A 23,400-nucleotide genomic window follows, 5' to 3' on the forward strand; every position below is an offset into this window, starting at 1 on the left:
TTAAGTTTGAACTGGTACTATTCATTTTCGGTTAATCAAACAGCTCAGGTTATTTTGCTACCATTATAGATTTTCACTCCAAATTTTCGTTGGGAGGGTAAAAAAGTAAATTGAGGTTACCTTCTCCCGCGATCTCCTTCTCCCCATTTCAAATAAACTGATGGCAATGCGATCTGCTAAACCCGATCTGGCGGCGCGCGATGTAAACCCAATCTCCTCTCTCTGGCAAAGCGGCGACGCGCGATGTAAACCCTAGACAAGGTGTCGCATGCACTGACACCAAACCCTAGGTTCAGGTCTGTCGTTCTCAGTTCTACAGTGTTGGAGAAACTCTCCCAGCTCTCCTTCTCCATTGTTAATGCTCTCAATAATTTCCTCCATGATTCAAAGGTAAATCTATTAATGCTACATGCAAAAAAAATTTATATTTTTGTTCCCTTTTGTGATTAGTTTTATAATTTGGGCTTCATAGGCGTTTTGGAGAGTAAGAATGGAGGTGGCATACACATTAGCAGTGACGGATTCTGAGGTACCATTCTTTCCTTTTGTAATGTGTTCTCCTATGACCTTTGCTCTTCTTCAGTTTTATCATGACAAGACACTTGATATATAGAATTCCTTTCTGCAATAATGGTTCCTAATATAAGCATATAGGTGCTGATCTTGTCTGTACTTTTTATTAATATGCAGGAAACTGATTTGACAGGCTTACTCCATTTGGTTAAGTTCTACAAGAGTCGCCGATTTGTTCCTGATATAGGATTACCCAGGTTCTTTCCTTTACTTCTCCAGAAGTGTATGAAAAATGTTATTAGATTGTTGATGCACAAGTTAAGATAATATTTTGCTAATTTGCAGACCTAATGACTTCTGTGACATACCTGAATACTTCGTACTTGAGGTAATGCAGTGAGGTAGGAATAATTATTGGCAAAAATACTTACATAACAATGTAGAATAACAGAACCAGGCAAATGCTAATCTCTTTTGATGAAGTTTTTTCTTTGGTTTGGGTTCTATCCCTAGCAATTAACCGATTTATTGATGTACCTGTTTAGTATGTTGTGATTCCTGGTTTTGGTCTGAACCTTGCACACTTACCATAATAATTTTAGTTAGATGGATTGGTAATTCCTTATTTAAATTAAAATTGGCTTGAATTAATACATTTGTAAATTAGAAGCAGTAAGGAGGGTTACTTCTGTAATATCAGGTTTCGCATACTGTACTGTATGTGACAAACAGTAATGAGGGTTTACGTTCTGTAATATCAGGATCCACATGATTGGCTTCTCATGTGAATCCAGTAAATTCCACTAACTAATTGGACTCATGTTTGGATCTAGCCGAGATCGATTTGGAAATTGAAATAGCTTGCTGTTTTTACTTAGAAATCGAAATAGGTTTGGGTGTGTACCAGTTTTGTTGTACCAGTCAGCTGTTATTAAACTATTAGTATTAGGGTCCTGGGCCAATTGTTGACCTGAGGTAATGTACAATGCCTATACTTATCAATTGTTTAAAGTTTTGCTTTATCTTGGTTATAGGAGTTATTGGCCTTTTGTGAGAGAATTGGGACAGTAAATACTGGCTTGTCAGAATGCCTGGAGAGAAACCGATATGTACAAACAACTTCTCACTTAAACTTGCTTGGTAAAAAAGATGAAGGTGATCAAGTGCATTATATGTCAGGTATCACAATATTTGTTTATAAGATTATTCGCAGATGACACTTATTGTCATTCTCATTCGTAGAAAGCATGTAGTTTTATATAGTGGTTGCAATAAAGCACTAATTCTAAAAAAGATGAGGAATGGAACTGTTGACAAAAAGTCTGATATTTATAATTATTTTTCTCTTTGATTGTCGTTGGTACAATTCATGGATAATTTCAATTATTTTTAAGTAAACTACTCCATTTGATTCCGATTCTAGAACACTGAGGCATAGAAAGGAGAAATCAATTGAATGAGAATATTTTTGTTGGCATCTACGGGAGTTATTAATGGGTTCAAATTTTGGACGATACAGTCATCTTTACTTTTTCTAACACCCTACCAGTTTCTCTATCTACAAAAACCAACTACTTTCACTTTGTAAGTTTCAGAACCAACACGTGAACTTTCCAAAATAAAAAAAAAATATATATATATATAAAGTACTTGAAGAGTGAAAATATCCAACAATTCTCAAGCACAGATGCCAAAATTTTTCACTTCTTGACAGTCTAGTCAATTGATCTTTACTAAATGAAATATATCTTTCTTTTTAAGCAAAATGCAGAGAAACGGGATAAATGGTGGCCATAAAAAAGGTGCTACAAGATAAAAGATACAAAAACAGGGAATTACAGATAATGCAAATGTTAGATCTCCCCAACATAGTCTCTCTCAAGCATTACTTCTATTCTACCACCGACAGAGATCAGGTGTACCTGAACTTGGTACTGGATTTTGTACCAGATACTGTAAACCGGATCACCAGGCAGTATACCTGTTCGCACCAGGGCATGCCCCTTCTTTATGTTAAGTTGTGCACCTACCAGGTCTCATCTCTCTCTCTCCCTCTCACACACACATACACACATTGCCATTTTTTTATTCATAGAAAAAAAAATTAAACAAATATCTGATTTCGGACAATTTCATTTTATACCACAACCGCTGAATTATTCAGCAGTTGAAATCTGTGTTATGAGACGACCGATTTTTCAAAAGAGAATAACGCAGATTTTAACAGCTGCTGCGGAATAATTCAGAAAATGAAATTGCCCGAAATCGATGGTATGGGTGAAATTTTGATATTCTTTTATGCTACCGATGAAAAAATCGGTACATACCGTTCATTTACATTTTTAATACTGAAAAGGTTCTTTAATTTGTAAGGGTTAAAGTAATTAATTTGTAAGGGTTAAACTAAATCGGTACATATCTTTCATTTACATTTTGAAAGGGTTAAAGTAATTAATTTACATTCTCAACACATTTACAAAATTGAATAAAGTTACTAATTGTTTTACTCTTGTGTTGTAGGAACAAAATCCAAGTAAAGCGACTATAATCATCTACAATCACATATGCATATTTCTTTTTGGCCAAATTAAGTATACTAATTGGTCCAAATAGATCCATATGTAGTAATTGTAATGGTTGATCGGTTGAAACCATGTCTTTGGATTTAAAACTACTTTTAATTTGTTTACCTTGAACACATACATCGCAAATCATTCAAGTTCTAGTTTGTGTGTTGGTAAACCACGAACAAGGTCTAATTTGACAAATTTCTTAATGGTATCAATTGAAACATGATATAATCTATGATGCCATAGCCAAGATCCACTTGATATGGCACTTAAGCATGTTTCACCGGAATCAAAGTGGATGAAATACAAGTAATAAACATTTATATTTCTTTTACCCGAGTAAATTAAAGCATCATCCGAAGACCTAACTATGTGACAAGCATTAATATCAAATTTAGCATAATATCCCGAGTCACATGACTTACTAACACTAAGTTGTAGTCTAACCCATCAACAAGGTATACATTGGATATGGTCAAGTGTTGGTTACCAATTGAGCCTATTTCAATAATAGAGCCCTTTCTTTGATTATTATCAAAGGTAACCGTACCTCCATCATATGGCTCTAAAAATTTAAAAATTAATTTATCACCGGTCATATGATGTGAGTATCCACTATCAATAATCCAAGCACTCTTCTTTTGACTTGTAATCAAACGCACCTACAAAGTATATATTAGTTATTGTTGAGTTAGTAACTAACATATACCTTGTTTTAATCTCCCCCTCAATTTTTGGCAATTATAATAATTTAGGGGAGATTAAATGTGAACCTAAGCTAGTTTACATTTAGGAACCCAAACAATATTTTGGTTGTTGTTTGCATTCCTAAATACACATTCCAAAGAGGTGTGACCAATTTTGCAACAATAATTACACAATGTAATTGATTGTTTTTTAGTAGTAGAACCTTGCTTGAAAGTGGTTTGGTATTTTCTTTTTACCTCATGAATCTTATTATTCGTATCACAAAACCTAGGTGTGACACGAGATGAAATACACTTAGGTTTGTTATAATGTTGGGGAACATCTCTTACCAAACTCCTTCTTTGAGTTTGGTTTTGTAAAGATTTTTATTTTTAAGTTCATAAAACCATCCATCCAGTCCTTTAAAATAAGTTTTATTTGACCCTTTTGGATTAAATGTACTTCTACTATTGTTTTGAAAATTATTTTTTTTATAATTTTTATTATTATACTTGTACCTAAATGCATAATTTGATGACTTTTGATCTTGTTTAGCATTTAAGTCATGAGAATGCTTCACTTCGGATGTCTCCTTTCTCAAGGGAGTCTTGCCTTTTTTGGTGAAAAATTAGTAAGTAGAGTATTGATCACAATTGAACTTAAATTTATAATTTTTAGTGTTTGAAGATTGAGTGTGTCCCATTTTTCCTTTTGGGCTTTGTGAATGGTTGGATGCAAATGAGGATTGATCCTTCTTGTATCCAAGACCCGTTGTATCCATTTTGCGATACAATTGGCCATTGATCAAATTATCCACGTAATAAGGATCTAAACTAGTGATATTTGAAAGATCACTAGGAGACCTTAATGCCCAGTTTTCGGTTTTCAAAGTTTGAATTTTAACTTTTAAAATACTTAGTGTACCTATGTGTGATGCTTTTAAATTCCTAACTTCACATTCTAACATGTTATTTTTGGTAAGCATTTTTTGAATAAAACATTCATTTTCAATCAAGATTTTATTTGACTCATCAAGGAGAGATTGCAACCTAGATTTATCATTGGATTGCATTAGAATTTCATTTATGAAAGTGCTTGTATCATTGGTTTCTAACCGATTGGAATACAAGTCATTGTTGGTCTCATTGGTGATTATCCAATTTGCATCATCAATTGTTCCATTATACTCTTCACCACCCTCATTGGTGCTTGTATCATTGGTTTCGACTCCATTATATCTCTTCTTAGCGTTCCTTGATTTTGCAAGCTCTATGAAAAAGTTGATGGTAGTTTCATCGGTTATGTTCTTGCTTGTGATAATTGAGTCTATGTCAATTGTTGATGGACCTTCACCTACACTTGCCATCAAGGCAAGGTTGGTCTCTTCTTGATTTTCAGATTCCGTATTGGATTGCTCCGCCTTGCTATCCGAAAATAAGGCTTGTATTGCTTTGGCATTTTTCTTCTTGTATCCCTCATATTTTTGCCTTGGCTTTCAGTCTTGTTGCCCTTCACCATCCGTATTGTTCAATTGTGGAAATAGCTTGAAGCATGTTTGGATAGTATGCCCTTCTCTATAGCAAGCAAAGTACATTACTCTTTTGCTTTTCTCTTCTCATTTCTTATTGTATTTTCTTTCGAAATCGAGCATTCCTTGGAACATTTTGGATAAAAGAAGGGCATCTTTGAATGATTCATAATCAATTTTGTTTATAAATTGATCATTTGAGAAACGGGTGTTTGAGGAGCTAGGAAAGTTACAGTTTTGTGCTGAGAAAGCTATGGTCTTTGACTTTTAGTTTTGTTTTAGCTCTCCAGATTGCTGTAGTTTCTCTTCAAAGCTTCGAAAATGTGCGTGGAGGTCATCCAGTGTGAATGAGTCATGTGTGCATTGGATTGCTTCAAGGGCATTCACCAATCCGGACCATCTATCCCTCATGAGTATCACCCTCAATAGCTTTCCTACAAGCTTATTGTTAGAAAGCGGCTCTCTCAATTCGGTAAATTCATTTTGAATATTCATAAGTCTATTATACATATCATGGATACTTTCACCATCTTCAAATTTAAAGGTTTCAAATTTGTCTTCTAAACCGGTTATAAAAAAACTGCATGAAACTTGACAGATTAAACCCGCAAGTAGAGCAATTTATTTGTCCACTAAATCATTATAATTCTTATAACCACAAACATTTTTTGTCCTCGCATAAAATTAAATAACACTATATTTATTTTTATACAGTGTTTTCACTTCTATTTTTTTTTTTAACTCCTCTCCTGAATACACCTCCAAATTATTATTTTTGGAAAGATTAAATAATTTTGTAAGAACACGGCGAATAAAACTATTAATATTTATATCGAAAGAATAGGTTTTAAAAACTTCAAGTATATGTAGTTCTTATTGTTGTCGATGTAAATTTCTGTTAAGTTGGCCGGTCTAAGGATTCATTAAAACAATATATAAATGTAAATATACACATGAGGTTTTGTATTGATGTTGGCTATTTTAGAAAAGAATTATATACTGTTCATACAAAAATTTATTGTGATCATAAGGGACTGAAACCTCTCATAATGGATAAATGAATTATTGAATTACACAATTGTATGAGGTCATGCATATAACATTTATGATTAATTAGTGCTCGTTCAGGGCTGGTCTCTGAATTATTACCCTCTTTTGGTACTGTTTTGCTTTTGCGCGTAGTGCTGTGCAGTTTTTGTTAAAACCAGGTTTTTAAAATTACAAGGTGTTCGGTGTGAATGGAAACTATGAGAAAGCACTCAAAGTCAAGTTTTGACCCGTAGCTAGTCAAAAAAATCAAATCTGCGTTGATTTTTGTATTGTTTATTGTGAGTTTCTTCTAGATGAAACCAGTCTTATAATAATAAATTTACCTTTTGTACAGATTCACTCTCGTAATGAGTTGCATGCATATAATTATTATTTTTTTGACGCATGTACATGTTGACAACTGAGATATATATAGATAATATGATGATCATTGTAGAAATTAAAAGGATGTCAAATAATAAACAGATTGTTTATTTTTCTTACACGTCTAACTACAAAAAGAATAAAATTAATAATGTGATATGATTTCTTGTGACTTCACAAATTAAATCGGACAATTAAAATTTGAAAATTATAATTTATTTCAATCAATTAACTCATTTAAATCGTGAATTTCAGATAACCCTTCATGATTTTGTGTGACCTTCAGTGACTTTAATTTTCTATAAAATTTTATAATTATTCTATGGCTTCTTATATTTTAAATGCGGCTTCCTGTGATCTAGTTTTTAGGACTAGTTTGTTGGTATAAAGTTTTCGGCGCAGAAATTATAATCTTGTCAAAACAACATTTTTTTTTTCCCAGCACCTCTTCGGTGATAAATTAAAAGTTACAGCTTTGTATAATCAAAACTGGGTATAATGTAAGATTTTTCATGACTTTTTACAAATATGGTTTTTCATGTCCGAAAGTCTGGTATGGACTAAGTAATAAAATGTTTTAAGCTTCGTAACCAAAATGAAAATTTGCTTAGAATATATACACATCCTCTCCTATTTTTCCACGGCCAGGTCCCACCACCAAAGAATCCTTGACCCCAATTCATTCTCCGCTGCTTGATCCTAACCACTCAGGACTTCCTTTGAGATAAGATGCTTCTATTTACTAGAAAAAAACAACAATTTCTTGATAATTTCTTGACATGAATTACTGTGAAATTTCCACCGTGTACCATTCTTTGAAGATTGAATACATGAACAATAACATTCTTTTTAAAAAAAACAAAATGAACAAATGGACAAGGCCACGCGGCCAGTGTTGAGTGAGACACCACCTTCTTATTCTCCCTTATTAATTAAAGGGATTCCTTCTCTCTCCCGTAAATGAAAGAGAAGTAAATAACAAGAAACAAGCAAAAAAATTGCAAAAGAAAGGAAGAAAACAGAGAAGTTGGTTGGTTGAGCTGGTGATTAAATCACTGGATGGATGTGCTCTTATTCTCTCACTGCAACTAGTGCTAGTTTTTGGTATTCCTCTATTTCAATTATCATTTCTATTTCACTTGATTTGGTTGATTGTGCTGTAAATTGAATGAGAAAGTCTTGTTTGTAAGTTGGAAATTGATTAATTAGGTTAAAGAATATAAAGTTAAGATCTTGTTCAAATTAACAGAAAACTTGTTTAATTATGCATTTTAATTGAATTGACTAAGGCCTCCTCTTTTTTTCATGTGTTCTTAAATCGAATCTGAACCATATAATTATGGTGGTGCTTAAATTACTTTGGTGATTTGATTCTCGAATCTTTGGTTTAGAACTCATCTCTAGTTATACCTTTTTGGTACGAACAGCTTATCTTGTACCGACTATTTAATTGTTTTCTAATATGTTTATAAGTGATTTGCACGGGGTTCGGTACGATATGAAAACTGGTACCTATCCGTACCAGATGAATTCGGTTACTCGTAGACCAATATAAATTTCAGTGTCGTGATTGTAAAGAAATGTAAAGTAGAATGTTGAATTTGCAAAAATATTAGTTGGTAAATAAAACCTTTTAGAGGGGCCTTGGTGCGAATTTACATATATAAAGATCAATTGTAAAAGTTTAAAGGAAATTGAAATTCATATGATAGAGTTCAGTTGAAATAAATACTGAAAATGAATTGGATTTTAATGATTGATTGGACTAGACTTAATTATTGGACTGAATATATGGAGCACTATATGACTCTAAAATATAAATAAAATACTAACGAATGTTTTATCAGAAATAATGAACATAGCTTATTGAATAAGTACATAATTGAGATTTAAATATTAGAATATGTAAATTGTTATGTTGTACTTAATTAGTATAAAAATTGATCAGGACATATGTATATATATTATTTTGTTATAGGCAAAATTAAGTAAGAGACCGACAAGACAGAGTATTTAGGAAGGATAGACTGCTAGTGATCTCATCTATTGTCCTACGATATCGGGTGCGAGGTTATTGGATTAGTTTGAGATTTATGACTAGGAATTAAATCATAACTCGTTGTGCATTTTCAATATTTGATTAACTGCATTAATTGAACTGTTGCATCATATTCATAGCTCAATACAATTGAACTGAATTACAGGTAAGATTGTTGACTATCATGTTGATATTGTTTATCGATTGATTGATTATTATTGCAAATGATTGATTGAGACTACAATGATTGAATTGATTGAATATTGAATAATGTAATCCTTGAACCTTCATATAGTGGAAAAAAAAATGATTAATATATTGTAAAGTCTAGCTAGCTACTAGACTTTACTCCATGACCCTTATGCATATATGGTGAATGGCACCAAATGAATCCAGTACTGGTTGGGTAGGGGATATTGAATAAATGTTAATTATAACTATAAGACTAATGAACTGTGGTAACTGTCTTGTCATTAATTTTCTTTCCGATAATGATAGTATTATAATATTAGTTTCGTTAACAAATTATCATGATAGTTAGAACAGTATAAGCCTTGACACGACATATACATGTTATGGTATATGTCAGTGTTACCAAACTAGAAATTGTAAAGTTAAGAAACTAAATGTTACTAGACTTAGTGGTTCTAAAGATTAAGTCCCAACATTACCATATTTTATGGTTTAAAAGATTTTGACACAAACCATTTATTCTGATGAGATCCTTAGAGTTTTGATTTATTTATTAAATTTGTGTTATTCAATTGGATACTATTATTGAGCATTTGCATTCATTATTATGAAATGAACTATTAGTTTCTCGTGCAGTGATTTCATTCTGAATGTGAATTATGTGAATTTCCTTAGAATCCAATAATTAATCTGAGTGGCCATTAGCACTCACCCATTTTTCTTGTGGGATTTACAGGTTTTTTTTAGACAAAAACAGAGAAATGCATTTGGGGTTATAATTACCAGCAATGCCACCTAAAGGTATGAGATTTGAGTGTATTATATCTGATAGGGTGCAGAGAATATATCTCTAGCATCATCAACTATAAAATGTCAGATAATTATTGTAAATAAATAAGGATGTAGCAAAAATAATGGATGTTATTGGGAATGCATAAAAAGATTCATGACCTATGTTACATATATTGAATGATAAATATACGCGGTAGGTTGTCGCACCTCCAGACCGGGGATGTGACAACTACCCACATTTTCGATCGATTTTGAAAATTGACCAAACCGGTGGTATTTTCACAGATTTTGACCAATATTGGACTACTTTATAATAAAAATTAATTTAGGGCTATCGGCGATTAAACATCTAGGATTTTCGGTGAAAAATAACCACAAAATAAAATAAAATATATCTAATTGGATTTCTTTGTAATAAAAATTAATTTAAGCTATCGGCGATTAAACTTCTAAGGTCTTCAGTGAAAAATAGCCATATCATAAAATAAAATATATCTAATTGGACTTTTTTGTAACTAGGATCTTCGATGAAAAATAACTATAAAATAAAATATATCTAATTGTATTTCTTTCTAATAAAATTTAATTTTGGACTATCAATGATTAAATTTTGAGAGTCTTCGGTAAAAAAATAACCACAAAATAAAATAAAATATATCTAATTAAACTTCTTTGTAATAAAAATTAATTTAAGGTTATCGACAATTAAATTTTTAGGATCTTCGGTTAATTATGCCCCTACGCCATCAGAGAAAGAACCGACTGAATTAATTTAAGATTATCAATGATTAACATAATGTATCTGCACTGAATTTGGTTCACTGAATTTAAATCCCAGGTCAATGTTATCAAACCACTCAACCTCAAGTGTGATAATCCTACCACTTTGAAAACAATTAAAATCCCACAAATTTTACACAAATTGTCCCTGAAAACAACCAAATAACAATCTTGTGCCGAACACAGGTAAGCAAGCCTTTCTGATGGACCCAACGCTGGATTTCATAAGTAGGTACTTATTGGAAGAAGAAATAGATGAATTAAGCATTACTGCTCGTAAAGATGAGGCTGCTCTCCGGGAGATCGAGAAGCCCTTCTATGAAATCCTTGGGCAAAAGTATTCACTTTCTCTAGATAAACAGTTGGTAGCTCCTTGCCAATCAGAAGCAGACAGTAGCTCTACCTTTTGCATTTCAACAAGTAAGATCTCCATGCATGACTCATTGATAGGGACAATACCAGTCATGGAATTCCATAAAGGAATTGAAGAAGGATTGAAGTTCCTTCCAAATATCAACATTTTGGCTACTAATATTAAAGAGAAGATGATTTATGTGGATAATGCTGAGGTGAAAGATGAAAACTCAGTAGGTTTCAAATTTGTTGATAAAGAAAATGCCAGGGCGAACTCCAGGTCCATGATTAAAAGGAGCACAGATTGCAGGGACTTGGATACTTTAGAGGGTCCAAATAGCAAAATGTCCGTGATATACTCTGAAGAGCCCAATACAGATGATGTTTATGACAGAGTATTGCTCGACCATGGAGAGGACCACATGAAAGAAGAAATTTGGGGTCTACGAGAAATCCTGCAGAAAGAAGCAAGCTCAAACTGTACTGCAAAAATCCAAAGGGATCCTTCTGATCTTTGCACACTACTTATCCATTGTTCTGAGGCAGTAGCTATATATGATCTGCGTAGAGCTCAGGAGCTACTAAGCAAGATAAGAATACAATCATCTCGTAATGGAAATGGGATCCAAAGGCTTGCGTCTGTCCTTGCTGATGCACTGGAAGCTCGCTTGGCTGGTGCCGGAAGGGAGTATTATCATGGACTTATTGCTAAACAAGTCAGCATTCCAGACATTTACTTCCTTAAGGCTTACCATTTGTACCTCAAAGCAGCTCCATTTGCAAGGGTGTCTTACAGGTTTGCTAACCACAATATTCTTAATGCGGCAAAGAATGCCAAAAAACTGCACGTAATTGATCTGGGTATGAGATTTGGTTTTCAATGGCCATCTTTAATCCAAGCTCTTGCTAAAAGGGAAGGCGGACCTCCTCAACTTCGAATTACTGGTATAGAATTTCCTGAGCCTGGGTTTCGCCCTGCTAAACGGATAAAAGATATGGGACAAAGGTTTGAAGAGTATGCCAGAAGTTTTAGCGTACCTTTCGAGTACAAAGGAATTGCTTCGCAGTGGGAATTGATTCATATTAAGGATCTTAACATTAATGATGATGAAGTGGTTATTGTAAATAGCATACTTCGCTTCAAGAATGTAAAAGATGAATCCTTTGAAATTGATTGTCCGAGAAATCAAGTTCTCAAACTCATTCGGGAAATCAAACCCCAAGTTTTCATCCATGGAGATGCATGCAGATCATACAGCCCCAACTTCGTCACCCGCTTTAGGCAAGTCTTGTCAACTTACTCTGTGTTGTTTGATCTAATAGACACAACAATTCCACGTGGAAATAAAGAAAGGCAGCTGCCAGAAAATATGCTTTTTGTACTTGAGATTATCAATATTATAGCATGCGAGGGGTCTGACTGGATAGAGAGACCAGAGACCCTTAAGCAGTGGCAGCGCAGGAACCTACGAGCCGGATTTGAACAATTACCAGTGGATCCAAACATAGTGAAAGAATGTAGTAATCTGGTGAGAAATGTTTATGATAAGCGATATTTTATTGAAGAAGATGATAATTGGCTCGTGCAAGGTTGGAAGGGAAGGGTACTTGTCGGTGTGACAGCATGGAAACCAAAACTTGATGAAGAATGCTAATATTTTCATATGATACTGTAATTTTCATTTTAAATATATATATATATATATATATATATATATATATATATATATATATATATATATATATATATATATATATATAGAGTTAGGCTGGGGTGCTATGGATAGCATAGTGGCCTCTATGCTACGGCTCAATATTTGAGTTTTCAAAATCCAAACGGTCGATCCGAACCGTTCATCTTATTCTCCATATTAATATCTGCTTGGAGACCAAATTTTATAATTTTCTGAATTTTTTTACTATTTATTAAGCCACTTTGAAAATCGCTAATCCAACGGTTTTACTGTTTTGTGCAGCCACCGTTGGATCAACAATTTTGTAAAATACTTAATAAATAGTAAAAAAATTCATAAAAATGTAAAATTTGGTCTCCAAGCAGATATTAATATGGAGAATAAGATGAACGGTTCGGATCGACCGTTTGGATTTTGAAAACTCGAATATTGAGCCGTAGCATAGAGGCCACTATGCTATCCATAGCACCCCAGCCTAACTCTATATATATATATATATATATATATATATATATATATATATATATAGGAGGGATCAAGTTACAACAATTTTTGAGTTACAACAAGTTACAACATTTTCATTTTCTACATTTTCAAAGTCCAAATCGTCGATCCAAACCATTAGATCTGATCTCTACAATAAAATGTGCTTGGAGACCAAATTTTATATTTTTTGGTATTTTTTTTTTACTATTTATTAAGATGGGTACAAAAAGTAGTCAAATTCATACCATTGAATTTTGTACCCATCTTAATAAATAGTAAAAAAACTCCAAAAAATGTAAAATTTGGTCTCCAAGCACATTTTATTGTAGAGATCACATCTAATGGTTTGGATCAACGATTTGGACTTTGAAAATGTAAAAAATGCTTGTTGTAACTTGTTGTAACTCAAAAATTGTTATAACTTGATCCCTTCTCATATATATATATATATATATATATATATAAATATATATTTACATTTGTAATGTTGTTGCCAATAAGTTCTTGTTAAAATTAATAGCACTAATTACTATAGGAAGGCCCAAGCCCATTAATAAATTCTAGAGTATTCAAGATATATTGCCGGTTATGATGGAATTTGATTATTCTAGAATGTTCAATACTATTGTTATTTCTCATAGTTAGTATAAGAGTATTCAATGTCGGTAGAATAAATATGTAAAATCTAGAAACTTTAGTACACCGACATATATTTGTATATATAGGATATAGAGCTTGTGTAAATGAAATGAATCAGAGAATGTATGTGAGGCGTGAGTACAAAGCTTGTACTTGTAAATTCTTCTCAATTAAATAAAAGAAATTGTTATATTAACTCCTCTCTTCTATATCCAATACCACAATCCAATTATAATTTCGAACATTTGGTATCAGAGCTTCAGGTTAGAGCTAGTATGAAGTTAGCGAACTACACAAGGGCGTTCATGAATAAGAAGCATCTTAAGTCGATGTCTTTAGGTATTGACGTAACTATGGCACAGTCGATGGTTCCCATATTTACGGAAGAAAAGTATGCCATGTGGAAGATCAAGATGCGGACGCTGCTACTCTCGCAGGGATTGTGGGATGTCATTGAAAAAGGTTTTATGGCACCAACGGGAGCATTGACGCCGGAGCAACAACAACAATAAATGAAGGATGCTACGGCCCTGTTTCTAATTCAACAGGGTGTTGTTGAAAGTCTATTTCCACGAATAAGTGTAGCAACTTCATCCAAGGTAGCATGGGAGACTTTGAAGGAGGAGTTTGAAGGCTCCAAGAAGGTGAAAGCAATGAAGCTGCAAACACTAAGAAGACAATTTCAAAACCTCCAAATGAAGGAGTCGGAGAAGATCAAGGAGTACTTCTTGCGAGTTCTTGAAATTGTCAACCAAATGTGGATGTATGGAGAAGACATCTCTGATCAGAAGGTAGTCGAAAAATTTTTAATTAGCCTCACAGATAAGTATGATTACATCGTTACTGCGATAGACGAATCGAAAGATATATCGACGCTTTCAATTCAACAACTGATGAGCTTCTTAGAGTCACATGAAGAAAGAAAGCTCCAACACGAAGGAAATTAAGTGGAAGATGCATTCCATTCCAAGCTGGGCTTCCGATCACGATATAACCCCATAAGTCAACAAGATAACCAATGCGGCGGTCTGCGACAAGATGTAGAAAAGCAGTCAGCGCAAAAGAGAAAACACCAGGTTTGAGTTATTCAAATTTATGGTGCGATATACACAAAAGATCGAACCATAGTACATTTGAATGTTGGTCAACAAAGAGATGCAACAAATGCAAGAAGATTGGCCACAAAGCACGAATGTCCAGATCAAGAATTAATGACCGAGCAAACTTCCTAGAAGAAAGTGAGAGTCATGAAAGCATTTTCTATGCGTGCCACTCAGCCAAAGAAGAAAAAGGCAATATTTGGTACCTTGACAGCGGTTGCACAAATCACATGACCGGGAATGGTTAATTATTTCAGCACATTGACACTTCGTATGAGACAAAGGTATGTATGGGAAATGGCTCAATTGTTGAATCAAAAGGCAAAGGAAGTATTGTTGTACAAACCAAGATGGGTCCAAAATTTATCCGAGATGTACTACTAGCTAAAACAAAATATGTTGAGTGTGGGACAACTAGTAAAAAATGGATATGCTGTTCATTTTGAAGATGGAGGCTGCAAAATTTTCGATCGAAGAAATAAAAATCAAATAATAGCAAGAATACAAATGGAGAAGTCTAGAAGCTTCCCACTCCACATAAGCTACGCTCCGCATTTGACGCTAAGAAATGAGGTGATTAAGCCACGAGATGTAGGTGAAACACAACGCCAAGACAGGTCAAGTTCAAGCACTACTTCCAGTCCAGGATCAAACCTAAGTGCTACTCGAAGAGCTAAAGAAAGGTCTACGATATCGTATTCATTCCCCAAGCAAGTAAGATCTTTACCAGAAATTTGCGAGTCATCTAATTTTTCATTTGTTGAACCTCAAAAGCTTTGAAGAGGTTGTGAAGCATGAAAATTTGACAAAGACAATAAAGGAAAAAAGGCAAATGATTGAGAAAAATTGTTAGTGTTGGTGTCCTAGACCCATATCATATCTATGATATGTTTAGTTTATTAGTGAATGATTCTATCATTTTGTACCTTGAGTATTCATATTAGTGGATCATTTGAGTTGATGACTTAAATTGTAGAACTTCACAATGAATAAATTTGTTTACTCTTAAATGTTCCTTATCTTGGCAATCAGCAAAGGTACACTGGTTGACCATATAAGATAAGTGTGGTGATTAGATGATGGCCATGTTCTATAGGTTATACGATAAGGAGTTATCGATCTAATCACACATGTGCATACATGGAGATGTATGGCACTGGACAGACCCAAGAATGAAATATCATATGGATTGTGTTCTGTGTCATTGATATTTCATTGTGTCTAGAATTCTTTGGTTGAGATATTTATTTTTCTTACATAAGGGATGTGTATTGTTGGTACTGTCCAACGCTCTCTTTAACCAGGAGTTATAAAGGCAGTTACTGCAGTGCATATAACTTATGCGGAAGAACGATTCGTATCAAGAAACCATTGTCCCTTATATGTTAATATAAGTGATGATATCTCTGGGCCCCTTGATAAAGTTTATATTATGTGCATGCAATATGATTATATGATAATCATATCATAATTAAACTTCAGGAAATCAAGAAAGAATAATTGGTAAGGATGACACATTCCTACCTTACGATTATTTGGATATCATGTGGCAAGGAATTGACACAACAACATTTTTAATGTTACAGGGATCGTGATTTTGCATTGTGCTTTTTCATCCACATCATTTGGGTAATCAATATACCATGGCTAGTTGTATCATTGATTTATAGAATTAAAATGTTTAATTCTATTGCCATAATGATGGGATCCCATAGGGTCACACCATATGAAAGATTAAAAGAAAATATATTAATAAAGCATATGTGATATGTATATAATATGTGCTATGTTAATTATAAGAAGTTATAATTAATTTGTACAAATTATATGTTATTAATATATGAACAATTTTATGACATGGAGATGTTATAAAATAATCCTAGTAATATTTAAAGTATGTTTGACATATTTTAAATAGCTTTTGACAAATGAGAGATGCATATAAATTAACATGGAATATTAATTTATATGTTGGCCTCTTTTAATGTATGGGATTGTGGACTTAATTAAATATTAATATGATTAATATGTTTAAGCCCAAAGCCCAAATATATGCTGGGGAGAATTGATTAGTAATGGCATGATTTAAGGAATATTTAAATATGTCATTAAATCTAATCAATCTCATTAAAGAGCAAAGAAGTTTCTGGACAGATTTTTTAGGTAACTTTGAACTGGAATTTGAAAGGGTAAATACTAATCATTCTGGACGCATGACCTATGTAATCTGTATCCCTTGGAGTCTAGAATCCAATGGTGAAGATTTCAAATCGTTTGGAGTTACCTAGAAAAAGATATAAGGATTTTAGTACCGAAAGGTCAGAAATTCTGTAAAATATATCTTGGCCGAAATTTGCTCTTTTCTCCTCTCTTCCAATTTTTCTCATGTGTTGAGATCTAGAAATCCTCTAATAAGTTTTCAGAAATTAAGAAGAGGGTGAAACTAGGATTAAGGTTCAACTTGTTAATCTCTTACTAGCCTTAGAGATACAAGTATTTCTTTAATCTCTCGGTGGATACCTAAGGAGGCTCGTCATTTGAGGGGCTAAAGCACAACCACCATTGAAGGAGGAAGGGAATAAGAAGTTGCTAAGCAAGACAACTCTTCTTGATTTGATTTGGAGATCAAATCCAAGGTATTATGTTATTCCATTCTTGATTAGGCTAATTAAGATTGTTTCTTGCACTTACAATAACTAGATCGTTTGTTTTGAGTCGAATAAATTTTTGTTTTATTCCTTGCTATCTAAGCATCAAAACTTTCAAAAATAACACTCGGAAGATTGTAGATCGACCAAAAGATCGTGAAGTCATTGGCAATAAATCCATACGGAATTTCAGATCAAGGGGGAGAGAATAGAAGATACAAAAATCGATCGACAAATCAAAATTTTGAGAATCAAGTTGGTGCTGAAGGGGAGTGTTAAAATTTACAGCACCAATTACTATAGGAAGGCCCAAGCCCATTAATAAATTCTAGAGTATTCAAGATATATTGCCGGTTATGATGGAAGTGGATTATTCTAGAAAGTTCAATACTCTTGTAATTTATCATAGTTAGTATAAGAGTAATCAACGTCGGTAGAATAAATATGTAAAATCTAACAACTTTAGTACACCAACATATATTAGTATATATAGGATATAGAGCTTGTGTAAATGAAATGAATCAGAGAATGTATGTGAGGCGTGAATACAAAGCTTGTACTTGTAAATTCTTCTCAATTAAATAAAAGAAATTGTTATATTAACTCTTCTCTTCTATATCCAATACCACAATCCAATTATAATTTCGAATAGTTCTTTATTCCATTGATAGAATTTCAGTCCCAAATTTTATTGATGACTAGTCAATACTTTTTTGGGTTACTTTAGAATTATCTTTAAAATAATTATAGTGTAATGCATGCATAAAAAGAGGCAGGACGCCGGCCGCGCAGACTCCAAGCGGGTCGCGTCAGTTGTGATGCGGGTCGCGCAGAAAGCCGACAGAGCAAATATAAAAATTTCAGCTTTCAACATTTTTTCGTATTTTGACCATATTTTGGTCAGACGAATTCCGTTTTAGGAAAATAAAAGCTTACTGGAAAGAGGACAACGAGATGTACAATTCTAGGAAGGTTATAAATCAGAATTTGTAATGTGCCAATCATAGAAATCATTTTAGAAAGGCATCAGTTGAATTTATTGCCATATCCCATGAGATCTCGATTGATTCACCTTCCATCATTGGTTGGTTGCTCCCCAAGTCACAAAATAGCTATAAATAAGGGGGAGACAGCAGGAAGAAGGATATATCTCCTTTTTGGAAGCAATCTTTACACAACCACCATTATTCTCCACTTTGTTTCAAGGGTTTGGAAGAGGGAGGCTCGGCAGGAAGCTTGTCTTCATCGGGTTTTATCATTTCATTATGAACTCTCTTTTCTCCAATTGTTTTATTTACTTTTTGATTATGTCTGAGTATATATCTTAGTTTCTAGGGTTATGATGTAGTCAGAAACTCTGTTTTATTATGCATGTTTGAATCTGTGTTGAATATTTGTGTTTATTTGATTTGAGTACTATTTTAATTGCTTGGTTGAAATTGATTGGATGATTCTTGATTGTCTACTGTTAGATGTCTATAGCATCTTTTCTAGTATTTTGGCCTTGATGTTTCTTTCAACCAGACCAAGTATTTGAGGTAGGTCTTCGAGACCAATTAGTAACTGCTAGGTGAACCTTTCTAATTATCATGAGATAATGGATGCCTTAGTAAACAAAACAAATAACTCAGGTTGAATACCAATAAACATGAGTTTAGGGTTGGAAACCTAAGAAGGTGAAATTGCATTTTTGTTACCAGGTTTATTAAACCAATAAACGAGAGTTGAGGTTTAGGAGAATTAGGTACAGTCAGTAGAGCCTTACGCAGAGAACCGACACAGAAAACTGAACATGCTGTATTCACTCGATGTCCACGCCGGCCGCGTCATACCTGACGCGGGTCGCGTCACAAGGGTCACTTTTGAAAGGAAGCGGGTCGCATGAATGGTGTTGAGAGGCAAAGCGGAAGATGAAATCTGAAACCCTGGAAACGCCTTTTATTATCTGATAAAACCAAACTTTTAATTACTGTCATTTAATTATTGCAATCAAATTTAGGAACTTAAAACAAACCAACCATTTGCAGAACTTCTAGAACCAAATTAGTTTGAGTAATTGTCCAGATTAGACTTAAACTGTCCTGTGGATCGATACCTGAGTATACTCCTCGATAGGATTGTACTCTTGCAATCTGATTCGAAAGGTGTAAACAAGGTTAAAAGGTACAGCTTGCTGTACTGAAACTTTGTGCATACTTTTGTGTGAACAAGTTTTTGGCACCGTTGCCAGGGACGGCATCATTTATTTTCTGGATTTTTAGTTTTATTAATTAATCTATATTTTAATTTGTATCTTTTTTTTTTCTCTTATCATAGGAATAATCTGGCTTTCGTACCACCTCCCACAGGTGATTACCAACTGAGGAGCAAAGGACCACTTTCTCACGAAACTCCTCCAGACGCCACTGTTCCTGCACAACCGCCTCTTGACGCGACTCGCTCCACCATTGACGCGACCCACATCACAACAGACGTGACCCGCGTCAAAGAGAGAGTCTGAGCACTCTCACCATTCGAGCACAACAAAGATGAGTACCCACACGGATGATAAAGACAGGGATCAGGACTTCAATGATGCTTATTCTGATGATGACATGGCTAACTTCGTGCCAAGGACTTTGCGAGAGTTCAATGTACCAAGAGCTGGAGACGTGAGAGAAGCAATCAGGCTGCCAAGGATTGTCGGATACCAACCGAACTTCAATCCGAGTGTTGTCAACATAGTGCAGCAGAACACCTTCCATGGCTTGGATCATGAGGATCCACATGCTCACCTCCAAACTTTTCTTGAGTGTTGCACTACCATTAGAACAAATGGCACAACCACTGATTATACCAGACTTGCATTGTTTCCTTTTACTCTTAGGGATAAGGTCAAGAAATGATTAGGGTCATTACCAAGGGATTCAATAAACACTTGGAGGGAATTATCAAAACTGTTTTTGACTAGATTTTTTCCCCCACAAAAGAACTGCTAAGGTTAGGACCCAATTGACCAGTTTTAGACAAAGGTCTGATGAACCCCTAAATGAGGCCTGGGAAAGGTTTAGGGAATTGCAATACTCTTGTCCACACCACCGTATACCTGATTGGTTGCTTATTCAGACTTTTTATGATGGTTTAATAGAAAGCACTCGCACATCTGTTGATGCTGTTGCAGGTGGAGCCTTGATGGAAAGAGTACCTCATGAAGCGATGAACCTAATCGACAGCATGGCGCAGAACCAACAGTGGTCCGGCCGCGACAACACCCGAGCTGGAGGTGGCGGCCGCTTTGAGGTCGATCAGATCACTGCTCTGACCACCAAGCTGGACGCTATGCAGAAGGCAGTTGAAAAGTTGAGTGTGAAGGCAGTCAACCAACAGCCATAGTCTTGTGTCATGTGTAGGGACAAAGGGCACTTTTACGAGCATTGCCCACTACCGCAAAGGGATGAGGAACCCGAGCAAGTAAACTATCTCAACAATGAATCATCCCACTTTCTGAGACCCCAATTCAACAATCCCTCCTTCAACAACCCTTCTAGTAACAACAACAAGAACTTCTACCAGAATGCTTCCTTCCCCAATTAGAACAACCAAGCACCTCAATCCGGTCCTTCTGAGCCATATATCGCTCCCGCTGTGAGTAATTTCATGAATGAGCAAGGGAAGATGAACCAGATGATGTTCGAGCAACTACAAGCAATGAATGCTCAACTAGCCGGTTTGATTGCTCAAAAGAGGGAATGGGAAACGCAATCGATCAACAAGCCGCCTCCAACCAACCACAACTTGGAAGGCTGCCCAGTCAACCAGAGCTCAGCTCGAGAGAAGAGGTAAAATCGATCACATTACGAAGTGGGACCTAGTACGAAGGACCAAAAATGCCAACAGACCAGACCACAAGGCACGCATATAGCGTCAATCTCACGCGGGCCGCATTACAACCTGGAGAAGGAAACCCTGGCCGCGTTGAGTCAACTCGACCAGTAGTTAGCACCGAGAACCTTATGAACACGAGCCGCATCACTGACACGTGGGCCGCATCAAAGGAACCTGACAACCAGGGCAGAAAGGGGGCCCAAAAGCCATCGCCCTATAGACCACCTGTACTCTTTCCTCAGAGACTAGCTAAGTCTAGGCTCAATGAACAGTTCGCCAACTTCATCCAGACGCTAAAGCAGGTGCATGTCACCATTCCATTCACTGACGCCTTGACCCAAATACCAACATATGCTAAGTTCCTCAAGGACATCCTCTCGATCAAGCACAGCTTGGGGGAACATGAAAAGGTGAAACTCACGGAGCAGTGCAGCGCAATCTTGAGTAGCAAACTCCCGCCAAAACTGGAGGACCCTGGTAAATTCTCAATTCCTTGCACCAAAGGGAAAGGTCTCGATCAAGAAAGCCCTATGTGACTTAGGGGCGAGCGTGAGTCTCATGCCATGCACCATCTTCGAGCGCATGGGAGTAGGCGAGCTCAAACCTACAGGCATGACTCTGCAACTTGCTGATTCTTCTGTCAGATTACCACTTGGCATAGTAGAAGACGTGCCGGTACTGGTTGGTAAGTTTTATGTACCTGTTGACTTCGTTGTCATGGAGATGGAGGAGGACAAGGAAATCCCTATAATTCTAGGATGACCATTCTTGAAGACAGCTCGAACATTCATTGACGTAGAGAACAGAACTCTGACTCTGCGGATTGGAGATGAGAAAGTGGAGTTTAATCTCAACCGAGCTATGAAGCGCCCCTCCAAAACAGAAACATGTTGCTGGCTTAATGTGGTCGATCAATTGGCCAAAGAACAATCTCGTAAGCAATACGGACCGGAAGGATTTGATACACGGATAATTATGGATTATTTCGATTATTTGGCTAATTTGCAGGAGCAGATGCGGGCAGAAGCAAATTTTGACAGTCTAGAGGATCTAATACACGAGCCGGATGAATCCCACGTGGGCCGCGTGCCACAGTCCGAAGGCTTGGAAAATAGAGAATGCGGGTCGGATCAAGCTGACGTGAGGTCTGCACGCGGGTCACGTACACCTGACGCGGACCGCGTCAAAACCCAAACAGAGTCGCCGACTCCTGAGCTCAAGCCTCTTCTAGCTAACCTCAGGTATGAGTTCCCAGACCCAAATAAATCTTGTCCTGTGATTTTAAATGCAGACCTCGACCCGGCTCGCAACCTCAGATTCTTGGAGGATTTGAAAGGTCAGCAAATGGTGATTCGAGGTATTATAATGAAAGCTCAGCAAACTGTGATCTGGGACTTGATCGAGAAGCTGACAAGCGCGCAACCAGCAACATGTATGCTCAGGACTTTACCAGTAAACCACCATACGGACTGTGCAGATCAGCACACAGTCTATACACCTCAGAAGTGGGCACTTCGTCCAGATCCACCCGACCCACCTCTCACCAGTCAGTGAGGCGCCCCCACCTCACCCCTCACTCCATGTCTGGTTAGTTTTCATATTTTCTTCTATTTACTTTTTCTTGTGTGAATTCAAGCATTGAGGACAATGCTTCATTCAAGCTTGGGGGGGGGGGGGGGGGGTTGAATAGAAGAAAACTGTATTTGTATTTAGGTCATGTTTATTTTTCAAAAATTTACATTTTTAGGTGATAAATTTGTGTGATTGCTAGGATTAAGGACTTATTTGAAAATTTTTGGTTGTAATTTGGATGACTTTGAAAAATTAGAAATAACCCCATGTTTGATCAAAAAATTGTATAGGATGAGATGTTTTGAGATTTAAAAAAAATGAAAAATTGAATTTTATCGAAAAAAAGCATTTGGAAACCGATTTATGTCTTTTAAATAGGAAAATGAGGATTTAAATAAAGAAAGATTGGGATATCCATTGATATGAAAGAATACCATTGGATGTGTGTATTCATGATGTATGCGAAAATAAAAGAAATAATAAAAAAAGTAAGAAAAAGTGATGAAATAAATGAAAAGATGGAGAACATA

At 35.4% G+C, this 23,400-nt stretch overlaps 2 protein-coding genes across 7 annotated transcripts; both read left to right on the forward strand.

The window, feature by feature from the left end:
• The first annotated feature begins 35 nt into the window (after positions 1-35).
• LOC144573397 (uncharacterized) lies at positions 36-3,146 on the forward strand. Of its 3 annotated transcripts, XR_013517951.1 has the most exons (7): positions 36-390; positions 473-529; positions 691-770; positions 859-901; positions 1,548-1,692; positions 2,275-2,546; positions 3,034-3,146. XR_013517951.1 is itself a non-coding variant. In XM_078323180.1 (6 exons), exons 2-6 carry the CDS (start codon positions 491-493, stop codon positions 2,295-2,297), a joined length of 330 nt encoding a protein of 109 aa, XP_078179306.1. In that variant the 5' UTR covers positions 36-390; positions 473-490; the 3' UTR covers positions 2,298-2,878. The 3 variants fall into 3 exon arrangements, 2 of the variants coding, with proteins under 2 accessions (XP_078179306.1, XP_078179304.1); XM_078323180.1 differs by lacking the exon at positions 3,034-3,146 and having other exon boundaries at positions 2,275-2,878; XM_078323178.1 differs by lacking the exons at positions 2,275-2,546; positions 3,034-3,146 and having other exon boundaries at positions 43-390; positions 1,548-2,072.
• A 4,427-nt stretch (positions 3,147-7,573) lies between these two features.
• On the forward strand, positions 7,574-22,938 carry LOC144573056 (scarecrow-like protein 14). Of its 4 annotated transcripts, none has more exons than XR_013517871.1 (4): positions 7,680-7,815; positions 8,690-8,774; positions 9,678-9,742; positions 19,751-22,938. XR_013517871.1 is itself a non-coding variant. In XM_078322746.1 (4 exons), exons 3-4 carry the CDS (start codon positions 9,730-9,732, stop codon positions 12,520-12,522), a joined length of 1,836 nt encoding a protein of 611 aa, XP_078178872.1. In that variant the 5' UTR covers positions 7,680-7,815; positions 8,690-8,774; positions 9,678-9,729; the 3' UTR covers positions 12,523-12,564. The 4 variants fall into 4 exon arrangements, 3 of the variants coding, with proteins under 3 accessions (XP_078178873.1, XP_078178874.1, XP_078178872.1); XM_078322746.1 differs by lacking the exon at positions 19,751-22,938 and adding an exon at positions 10,700-12,564; XM_078322747.1 differs by lacking the exons at positions 8,690-8,774; positions 19,751-22,938 and adding an exon at positions 10,700-12,564 and having other exon boundaries at positions 7,574-7,815.
• The last annotated feature ends 462 nt before the right edge of the window (positions 22,939-23,400 follow it).

This window comes from Carex rostrata, chromosome 21 (assembly GCF_964058835.1).
Source record: "Carex rostrata chromosome 21, lpCarRost1.2, whole genome shotgun sequence".
Lineage (NCBI taxonomy): Eukaryota > Viridiplantae > Streptophyta > Magnoliopsida > Poales > Cyperaceae > Carex > Carex rostrata.

Coding starts and splice junctions, on each gene's coding strand:
- LOC144573397 (XM_078323178.1), top strand. CDS start 491: ATGGAGGTGGCATACACATTAGCAGTGACGGATTCTGAG. Junction 530..690: donor TAGCAGTGACGGATTCTGAG/GTACCATTCTTT, acceptor ATTAATATGCAG/GAAACTGATTTGACAGGCTT. Junction 771..858: donor CCTGATATAGGATTACCCAG/GTTCTTTCCTTT, acceptor GCTAATTTGCAG/ACCTAATGACTTCTGTGACA.